General features: G+C 37.2%; 1 protein-coding gene across 1 annotated transcript in view; it reads left to right on the forward strand.

Moving 5' to 3' along the window:
* F5 (coagulation factor V) overlaps nucleotides 1-10,147 on the forward strand; it is a 72,521-nt gene extending 62,374 nt beyond the window's left edge. Inside the window, exons 20-25 of the mRNA XM_016932051.4 lie at nucleotides 404-507; nucleotides 956-1,111; nucleotides 3,640-3,784; nucleotides 5,737-5,888; nucleotides 8,670-8,852; nucleotides 9,854-10,147. Coding sequence (XP_016787540.3) covers nucleotides 404-507; nucleotides 956-1,111; nucleotides 3,640-3,784; nucleotides 5,737-5,888; nucleotides 8,670-8,852; nucleotides 9,854-10,000 — 887 coding nt within the window. The 3' untranslated portion in view covers nucleotides 10,001-10,147. The remainder of the gene's footprint in view (nucleotides 1-403; nucleotides 508-955; nucleotides 1,112-3,639; nucleotides 3,785-5,736; nucleotides 5,889-8,669; nucleotides 8,853-9,853) is intronic.
* The last annotated feature ends 783 nt before the right edge of the window (nucleotides 10,148-10,930 follow it).

Genomic DNA, 10,930 nt, shown 5'->3' on the forward strand with positions numbered 1-10,930 from the left:
ACTATATGTGAGGAACTCCTCCAAAGTTTTCTCACACTGCCTCAAAGCCCTTCCCAAGATCAAGAGGTCATGATCAAGAGGATGATGAGGCTCTCATATACCCTTCCATGTCTTCCTGTTAGGCAGGCACATTCAGCATTAGGAATATCAACACAACAGAAAAAATCAAACATGACCTGTGTGCAAGAAAGGGGATAGGAGGTGGTTGGCAGTTGACCAAACACAGACCTGAAGCCCAGATTTCATCATCAAGGACTGGCTTAGTAGCTGAGGCCCATGCCTAGACTCCTGACTACAACACAGGTCCTCCAAGGATCTGGTTTTCCACTGGATTAAACTCACTTGAGAAATTGCTGGGTTTTTTAAAAATTCAGAATAAATCTTTTTCTTCCCTTGAGTTTAGGTTACTGGGAGCCCAGATTAGCAAGATTAAACAATGGTGGATCTTATAATGCTTGGAGTGTAGAAAAACTTGCAGCAGAATTTGCCTCTAAACCTTGGATCCAGGTTTGTCTTAATAGACTGATAATATTTACTGCTATTGTAATAATAAAAATGAAAGTGATTTAGTAATTCCTTGTTATTGTTCTTGCAATGTTGTTAGGGGAAATAGCAAGTACTAAGTGTGAGGCACTGTTCTAAGTACTTTATATCCTTAAAATCAACCCTCTGAGGTGGGTTCTAATAATATCTTGTTTTATAGATTAAAAAACAAAAGGCACAGAGATACTACCTACCTTCCCAAAGTAACACACAGCTAATTAGTCATTGAGTTGGGATTCAAATCTAGGTACTCTGTGCCCAAATATGAATTGCATGTAGTCATTGTATCAGTTTGCTAAGATCTTATGTGCTAGCTCTTTAGTTCTGAAGAAAGCTGATTGTATAATGAATTTAGGCAGTGTGTGACTTGTTGACAAGGACAGTTCTGTTTACTGGCTTTCCTATATTGCAGGTGGACATGCAAAAGGAAGTCATAATCACAGGGATCCAGACCCAAGGTGCCAAACACTACCTGAAGTCCTGCTATACCACAGAGTTCTATGTAGCTTACAGTTCCAACCAGATCAACTGGCAGATCTTCAAAGGGAACAGCACAAGGAATGTGATGGTTTGTGTGCATATTTCTATCTGAATCTCTAGACTCTAGACTTGGCCTAGAATTATTATGACTATACCTAATGATTATGTATTTTAAAAAATACCTTTCTGGGTATTAGAAATGTGAATGGCTTTCTAAGGGTCATATGGAGAAAAGCAGTAATATGATAGGTCTGTGTCTTACAAATTAAAGAGAGAAGCAGGGTTACTGAAACTTCAAAACCCCACAAAACTTTAAAAAATCATTTTATCATCAAACAAAATACCCAGATTTCTCAGACTGGCCAATGGTATACGGCAGAGTAGAACATCTGGTCTTGCGCCTCAAGGAGCTCATGCTAAAAATTGGCTACCAAGACTTTTGATTTTACTATTGTAGTTTGTTTTGTTCTTTATTTCAGTGTACCTGAAGTAAATAGTAGTGTTAATGCTAGTAAGCCTCTGAGGCAGTGTGATTCTCTGACTTTTTGGGGGGCCATGCCTGAGGAATGACATTCTCCTTCTGGTTCTTCCAGGGGCTCAGCCAGAAGCCCTAACTCTTCTCCTCCTCTCTATTCCCTTCCCCAAAGAAACCTACCTGAATGCAAGGAGTCTGCCTGCCATTATTATACTGATAACCTTGAGTCTGTTTCTGCTTATATCTTATATAAAATTATTTACTGTTTATTAGTTACCTATTTTTAATAATTATTTATAATATGTCTCAGAACCATTGAAATCCTAAATTATGGTTCTTACTAATCAGTATTATGAGAGAAAACACAGATTGCAGTTGAGTCCATAGCATAAAGATTTTGTCATCTATGTTCATGAGAGGATATTGGTATATAGTTTTATTTTTTTAATTGTCTTTTTCTGTTTTTGATACCACAGTTGTACTAGTTTCATAAAATTGGTAAGCATGCTCTTTTCTACATTCTAGGAGAAAATGTCTGTAATTGGTAATAATTCTTTAAATATTTGGTAGGAATCACTAGTGAAACCATCTGGGCCTGCAGATTTCTTTTTGGGCAGTTTTTAAATTACAAATTCTATGTTCTAAATGGTTACGGGGCTATTCAAATTATCTATGTCATATTGGGTGAATTGAAATACTTTGTATATTTCAATTAACTGGTCAATTCCCTCTACATTGTTAAGTTTATATGTGTAGAGTTGTTTGTATATTCCCTTATCCTTTTTCATGTTTGTAGTGATTTTTCCTGTTTCATCTCTGATATTGTCATCTGTCCCTCCTTTCTTTTTTGTGTGAATCTTGCTACAGATTTGTTGATTTTAAAAAAATCTTCTTGGCTGGGCGCAGTGGCTCACGTCTGTAATCCCAGCACTTTGGGAGGCCGAGGTGGGCAGATCACGAGGTCAAGAGATCAAGACCATCCTGACCAACATGGTGAAACCCCCTCTCTACTAAAAATATTTAAAAAAATTAGGCATGGTGGCGTGCGCTTGTAATCCCAGCTACTTGGGAGGCTGAGGCAGGAGTATTGCTTGAATCCGGAAGGCAGAGGTTGCAGTGAGCCGAGATCACGCCACTGCACTCCAGCCTGGTGACGGAGTGAGACTCCATCTCAAAAAAAAAAAAAAAAATCTTTTCACAGAACCAGCCTTGTTTTATTGATTTTTCTCTACTGTTTTTCTGTTTTCAGTATTACCGATACCTGCTCCAATCTTCTGTTTTAAAAAGTTGGCTTTTTCTGACATTGCTCTGTCAGGAAAAGGGGTAGGGCACAGCCTGGTTACTGCCAAGTGGGGGTCAAAGTCCAGGTTCCCCACTCCGTTGCCACCTAAGAAGGGATTGTTCCTTGGTGGCTGGGTGGGAAGGGAAGTTCCCCATTTGGCCTCCACTGACACTGCAGGGGCAGGAGCTTCATTAGGGGCTGGAAATGAAAGCCCTAAATCCCTACATGGCCTTTTCTGACACAACCCCAGTGAGGGTGTGGGGTGCCTCTTTAGCCTCATGAGCATAGAAGTCTAGGCTCCCCATTCAGCCTTTGCTGTTGTGGGTTGGGGAGGGGCCTCAGGATTTTCTGTGGTGTTTGGCTAAAGGAGAGAAGTCAGTATCCACCAGTTTTCTATCATATCTCGCTATGCTGCCCTTTACTGGTACTTTGGTTAGAGAAAGCAGATTTTATTTGGGCTTTTTCAGTCTGTACTCATTGGTGTTTCCAGGTTGCCGGCTTCTTCATCTCTAAGTCTGGGATTTATGAGGCAAAAAGAAAATTCAGGACACTGATCACCATTTCGTTCCTTCCGAGAACCCTAGCCAGTCTGTCTTCTGAGCTCTTTTCAGGGTCTTATGTTTCTCTGAGCTATAATGTCCAAAGTTTTTAGTTGTACTTAGCAGGAGGAATAGGGCAAAGTACATATATACAATCTTCCTGGAACTGGAATTATCCCCAAGTATATTTTATAACCAAATTGATTTAGTTTGGACCCCATGAAAATGTAGTATTACAATATTAAATTAGATCAAAATTTTAATATAAAGTCACTTTATAGATCATTGTTACATAACTAAACTTTCCTCTTTTCTTCTAGTATTTTAATGGCAATTCAGATGCCTCTGCAATAAAAGAGAATCAGTTTGACCCACCTATTGTGGCTAGATATATTAGGATCTCTCCAACTCGAGCCTATAACAGACCTACCCTTCGACTGGAACTGCAAGGTTGTGAGGTAAATGGTAAGGTACAAAGATGCATTATTTTCTCACTGCCACTCAAAGAATCAAGATTTGGGAGGTATAGGAGAATGAGTAGAATTTTTAGTTCTTTTCAGTGATTTAGGCTCCTAGGAAAACCTTTGTGAAACAGAGGTTCTACTCAGGTAAACTCTCAGTGTGATCTAGACCAAGAATGGTTCTGCCAATCAGAGGGCCGACAGCATCTCTGTGAAGAAAGTGCCTGGATTGTAGAGACACATCACAACTCTCCAAGGAAGGGCTCTAATTTGGAATTACCTCCATCAGCCCATTTTCAATAAGACCTACCTGAGATTCAAACTAGGCCTGACTCTTCCAAAGTCCTCAGGTCACTCAAACTTCAATTTCATGACAGTATCTGGCAACATCACTGCCATATATGTGGTGTTCAATGAGTGTTTTTGAAATCTGAATTGGCTTCCCAACTTCCTGAAACCACAATTCTTCTTTATATTTTCTTTCATACCCTATGTAGGTACTCAAGTCTTTTCTATGTTAGCTGCTATTTCTCAGGGGCTGTAATGTGACCTGTGGTATAAATAAATCCAGGTAATCATAAATGGTCATAATAAAATTCTACTATATATAGCAAGGATGTTTAAGAGTCTTAACTGTTCTTCTTGGACTCTTAAAGCAGTGCTTTCCAATATTTTTTACTTCAAAGCACACAAAGAAAATAATATCTGCCTGGCATTCTGAGGTAAAAGAATGAAGCAATAAACCTAAGGCCTAAGGCTTGGCTGATCCAGGCCCCACTTGGCTGCTGAAGGGCTGGAGGTGGGAAGAGGGATCAATAAATAGGCGCACTAGAAACCTGCCATGGCACACCTGTCAGGAGTTGCAGTACTTCCCTTTGGGTGGAGAGAAGCCGCCATGATTCACAATGGAGAAAGTAGCTGAAACCTGGAATCAGTTTCCTATTGAAGCAGATAATGGCACAGTATACCCTTGGATGGATATGGGTATTTTGCCAATGTCCAGATAGCAGTAGTCTAAACATCTCTCAAATAAAACACAAATCTTGTATCGGCAGGACCACTCCTTGAAACAGTTCCATAAGTCATTGTGTTTTTTCGTTCCATATGGTATAGATTTGTTCAGATCCTAATAAACTACCCTAAAATGTGACATTCAATTCTGCTAACTTATTTAAAACATCTATTTTTTATACAAGAAGCATTATTTTCTTCTTATTCATTTTCTTGATACTTAGGTAATTATTAGCAGTGGGTATTATTTTTAGGACCCTTTGTTTTTTTCATGGAGAAAGTAAGGCATCACTTCAAGAAAATTTCTGCATGATTTACCAACAAGAACAAAGTGTCGCAGAGATGATGGGTGGTCAGCCAGGTTCACTCACTAGCTGTGTTTCTTACAGTCACAGGTCTGCCTTGCTGCCTATGATATTCAAATTACACCTTGGAAAATTTCCAAAGGGTACATAACTTGAATTACCCTCTAAGGGTTGAAACAGAAAATATTAAATAGTGACTGAGGGTCCATTGTATCTTCTTGGTAGCTTTTGTTAGAAGAAACAGAGTATTTTTATATATAGATAGTTTAGGATTATTGTCACCTGAAAGCAAAGACCAAAGTTTCCAAGAATCTCAGAAGGAGGAAGTGAGTTTAAATGTTTAGAACATGGTATTTGGTATCAGATTGTCTGAACTCATTTCAGTTTCTGATTCTTGTGGCTGTGTTACCTTAGACAAGTTACTGTGTTTTGGCTATACTAAAATGGAGATATTTATGAGCATTATATAATACATGAAAAGCCTGAGAACAGTATTTGGCACTTGGATTCAATAAATCTTCATTGTTTTGGTTATTGTTTTTGTCATTTGTTGGTAGTAATATTATTTCTTATCTCCTCTGCAGTGCACGATGCCATGCAGGGAATATTGGTGTGTAATTAATCACATTTCTTTTGACAGGATGTTCCACACCCCTGGGTATGGAAAATGGAAAGATAGAAAACAAGCAAATCACAGCTTCTTCGTTTAAAAAATCTTGGTGGGGAGATTACTGGGAACCCTTCCGTGCCCGTCTGAATGCCCAGGGACGTGTGAATGCCTGGCAAGCCAAGGTCAAGTATACTCTATGCATGGTGTTCTCTTAGGGCTCCAGAAGAAAGCAAAGGCCCTCACTACCACAAACATGGAGGATCTGGGAAGCAGGAGTATTTTAATCTGTTTCTGCAGATTAAAATCCTAGGTCCAAGAGTCCAGGATGTCTGTGGACTTGATAGCTTTGACTATAACTTTGTCTCAGAGAGAAGTCATTTATCATCTCTGTGGTTTTTGGTCTAGTCTTGATTTAAACCAATAATAAGCAAATTAATTTTTATGCAAAGGGATAGATAGTAAATATTTTAGTCTTTGTGGGCCATACATTCTCTGCCATAACTACTCAACTCTGCCATTGTAGCAGTAAAGTAGCCATAAACAATATGTAAATGAATGAGCTGGCTGTGTTCTAATAAAACTTTGTTTACAAAAAACAGGCAGTGGGCCAAATTTGGCCCATGGATCATAGTTTGCCAACTCCTCATTTAGACAGCTTACATTAGTGATAAACAAATGATTTAGATTTGCAACATCATCTCTTATTTTTTCTTTACAATTTAGCAATATTTTTTCATTTTCCTAAATGAAATGTCATCTAAACTTTTTTGTTCTCTTCCCCACCCTCCTTATTTAAAGAGCTTTGTGATATTCCTTGAGACAACTAGAAGCATAGTAAAATGTTGCAAAACCAGAGTTATAAAATCAGTGATCTAAGTTAAACAAACACCTTCCAGAGAGTTATGCTGTCCCTGATATTAGCCCACTGAGTAATTCAGGTGATTTAATTTGGGGGTAACTCTTAATATTTGACTCATTTTTATTAATTCTTTAAATGACCTGAGATATCAGAATGGCATGAATAACTTGATGATCCCTTCAGCCAACTAAATCCAAATTCCCTACTTTCTATCCTCATATCTCCCTCCCTTAAGATACCTACACTCCAATTTCCTGACTTTCTATAGAATTCCAGGGCCTATCCTTAAATTAGGCCACTAGAAAGGAAAAAAGAATTGTGGTGCTGGTGGGGTAAATAGAAAAGATTGGATTCCACACAGTCTTGGGAACTGATATCTGTGTCTTGAAACTCATTCTGGCCCAATATGGAATCACGGAATGTTACAGTAGCAAGGAGCAAAGCATCTGGTCTAGATTTTTCCTTTTAATTCTAAGTACACAGGAGATTAAATAATTTTAGCTTAGTTTGGTAGCAGAATCAGGACTAGAATCCCAGTCTCCCAGTAAACAGGCCATGCTCTTTCCACCATTTGAAGCAGCCCAAATACCTCATTTTGCAATTTTGCAGAGGGCAAAGCTGACACCCAGAGAAGTTAAAATAATAAAAATAGTGTTATATTACATTTATATAATTTACATAGCAATATAAATAATAATTAAAGAGATGTTATCCAATTCTTTTTCAGATGACTCTTTAGACTTGTTCATGGTATAACCTTGTCACTGCATACTTCATTTTACAATCTTTTAAAAAAATTTGCACTCTCTATAATTTGCTCTTAGTCTTTGTGATATAACAAAGGCCTCAAATATAAAATGCTAATTTTTAATGGTGTCATTTCAAAGTTAGAATTCGGGATCAGAAATATGTGTTTTACTTAACCCCCTTCCATTCACATGAAATGTCTTTATATGGTCTCTTTAGAGAGGTTGAAAATCAAAGCTGGACATATGCAGTGATGCACATAGATGCTGTTCTCTCCATAACTAAAATGTCTCTACCTCTTTTATGCCTGTGAAAACCTCTAGCTGGTTATACTCTGTATCACTGGTACAACCTTGATATGAAGACACACTAAGATACCACCCAGATGTCACTAGAGGATGTTATAGACTCAAAAGTTTTCTCATATAATCATTCTAATTCAGTTAATTTGCTTTTAAAATACATATAGCATGTGAATTTTTGTGTATACACATATATACACATACACCTATATATACACATACATATATGTATGTTTGGGTGATGTTGAAGAAACATATCAATATTATCTCCTTTAGAATTGAATGAGGTTATGGTAGATGATAAATCTCCCAAAGGTAAAAATTTATCTTAGATGACTCTAAAACTCAGTTTAGACCTTCTGATCTTTCTCCAAACACATATTACCAACCATGTGATTAGGCATTTTGTTAGGCCGGAGACAGGACAATAACTGTACTGTGTATCAAGCTCTACTTATGGTTTTATCAGGTCTCTCAAATATTACATTTATTTGAAATATTAGAAGAAATTGAACTATTTCTGCTCTTTGACATTAACAGGGGGAAAGAGAAGTTGTGTTTTGTAAAACAGGTGAAATAGAGAGAGAATGCTATCCAATTATTTCCCAGATAACCCTGCAGCAATATTACCAGAGTATTTAAAGAAATTTTCTTAAGAAAATAATATTCACAGATAATTTAGCAATTTAATAATTTTTCCAAATAAAGCTCATTTATTCATTCATTTATTCAACAACTATTTATTGAACACCGAGTGTCTTAACATTGTGGTGAGTACCAGGAAACAAAATGAAATAAGCCTCTACCCTTAAGCAGTAAGGAATACTAAGAAGGAAACAATTATAGTACAACGTGTGAAATACTTCAATAAAAATTTACACACATATTGTGGCAATGAAGAAGAAAGAGGGAAAGCTTCTAGGAGACTGTGAATCCTAAGGGATAAGATAGAACAAAATCCTTTTGAGCTCTGTGCTTTTTTGCATAACTTGGTCTAAAAAAGAAGCAAAGGTTTTAACATCTTCCTTATCTATGTGTTTTTGTCATTTTCATAGGCAAACAACAATAAGCAGTGGCTAGAAATTGATCTACTCAAGATCAAGAAGATAACGGCAATTATAACACAGGGCTGCAAGTCTCTGTCTTCTGAAATGTATGTAAAGAGCTATACCATCCACTACAGTGACCAGGGAGTGGAATGGAAACGATACAGGCTGAAATCCTCCATGGTGGACAAGGTAGAGTGGCATCTGGGCAAAGAGAAAGCAATCTGAAGACTGTGCTATAATGAGAATAACAGTATTTTGCATTTGACAAATATGCAGTGACATGTACCACCTCTTAAAGTCTTCTAAATCTTAGTTCTTCAGGTGCCTGGTCTCAGACAAACTCCTGGTTGTCGTTTTGGTTTGTTTTATTTCTCACTACACCAGGTTGCCCTCATAGGAGGATAAATATCATTGTCATAAAAAAAAAAGGGTGATTTTATTTCTGGTGTGTGTAAACCTTGGGGAACTTGCCGATGATGGAGGGGGTAAAGTTATACACTTTAGTTGAGGATATAAGGTACATGCCAACAAGAATAAATAAATTAAAATGCATGGTCACATTTTAAATGTTAGCAATAGTCAACCATTTATTGGTGGCCACTTCCTGGCACTTACTATGCACTTAGGTTGACATACATTTTTAAATATTTACAATGACTTCTGTGAGGTAAAATGTTATTATCCTTATTTTGCCAATGAGGAAATGAAGAATCAGAGAATAAGTAACTTGTTCAGTCATACAGCTAATACAAAGGTGCTGAAGGCTGAAATGGTTTTGCAGCTGCTCCACAGCACCATGTGAGACTTGTTTATTTTTCACTAATTTAAGTCAGATCACTGGTGAGATGAAATCTATCTGGCATGTGATTTCGTAACTGATAGAGGATCATCTCTGTGATAGTGTTCTATGTGTTCTTTGATATGCTCATTTTGAGCTAATAGGATAAAAAATTTTCTGGGTTGGGCATGATGGCTCATGTCTGCAATGCCAGCACTTTGGAAGGCTGAGGCGAGAGGATTACTTGAGCCCAGGAGTTTAAGGCTGCAGTGAGCCATGATTGTGCCACTGGACTCAAGCCTGGGCAACAGAATAAGACCCTGTCTAAAAAAAAACAAACAAAAAAAAAAACAAAAAAAAAACCTTAGCCATTTATGTTGTCATTAAAGATTTTCTCTTATTTGGCTTTCAGATTTTTGAAGGAAATACTAATACCAAAGGACATGTGAAGAACTTTTTCAACCCCCCAATCATTTCCAGGTTTATTCGTGTCATTCCTAAAACATGGAATCAAAGTATTGCACTTCGCCTGGAACTCTTTGGCTGTGATATTTACTAGAATTGAATATTCAAAAACCCCTGTAAGAGACTCTTTAAGACCTCAAACCATTTAGAATGGGCAATGTATTTTACGCTGTGTTAAATGTTAACAGTTTTCCACTATTTCTCTTTATTTTCTATTAGTGAATAAAATTTTATACAAGAAGCTTTTATAATGTAACTCCTTGCTACCAGTAAGTAAGATAATGGCTATTACTTCTGCATTAATTTGAATACAGATAGGAAAATATCAAGAACCAACAAGAAAAGGGCTTACCTTTCTTAATGATTGAAAATGCTATGAAGTAATATTTATGTAGTTAAAATGCTTCATTATAACTCTTTTAAATCCTTTACACACTAGTAAAACAGATATTACTTTAAATAATAATTGATAGACCTGGATAACTTTCACAAACACCTGATTTTTTAATGGTTTTTCTTGAGTGAAGAGAAAAACAATATTATCAAATGAAATAAGTACTTAAAATATCCTGTCTTTCCTATATAACAATGATTTTTCTGACTTTCCATGAGTAAAGAAACAGCCAAGCATCTTTCCAGTAGCCCCATTGAAATTGTGAATCCGTCCTGGTCTCCCTAAGGACTGCACACATTGATATTCAAGGTTGGTGGTCATTAGATATGGAACAGAACTGAAATAACCATGGTAGAACTGAATGTGTAATGTTGGCTTTATTCTAGCTGGTACTACATGGCACACAGTTTCAAAACATAATTTCACCTACTGGAAAGCTCAGACCTGTAAAACAGAGCATGGAACTGCTGGTCTAAATGCAGTTGTTCCTGCTCAAAGAGACCTCTGGCCAAACTGGCAAGCAGTTAAAGTTTTCTTTCAGGGACTTCCTCTCTATGGCCTCAACTTCCTCCTCTCTCTTCTTCCAGCAACTTCCCCTTTCATCATTCCTTTCCCTGGGGACTTGGCATT

The sequence above is a fragment of the Pan troglodytes genome, chromosome 1 (assembly GCF_028858775.2).
Source record: "Pan troglodytes isolate AG18354 chromosome 1, NHGRI_mPanTro3-v2.0_pri, whole genome shotgun sequence".
Lineage (NCBI taxonomy): Eukaryota > Metazoa > Chordata > Mammalia > Primates > Hominidae > Pan > Pan troglodytes.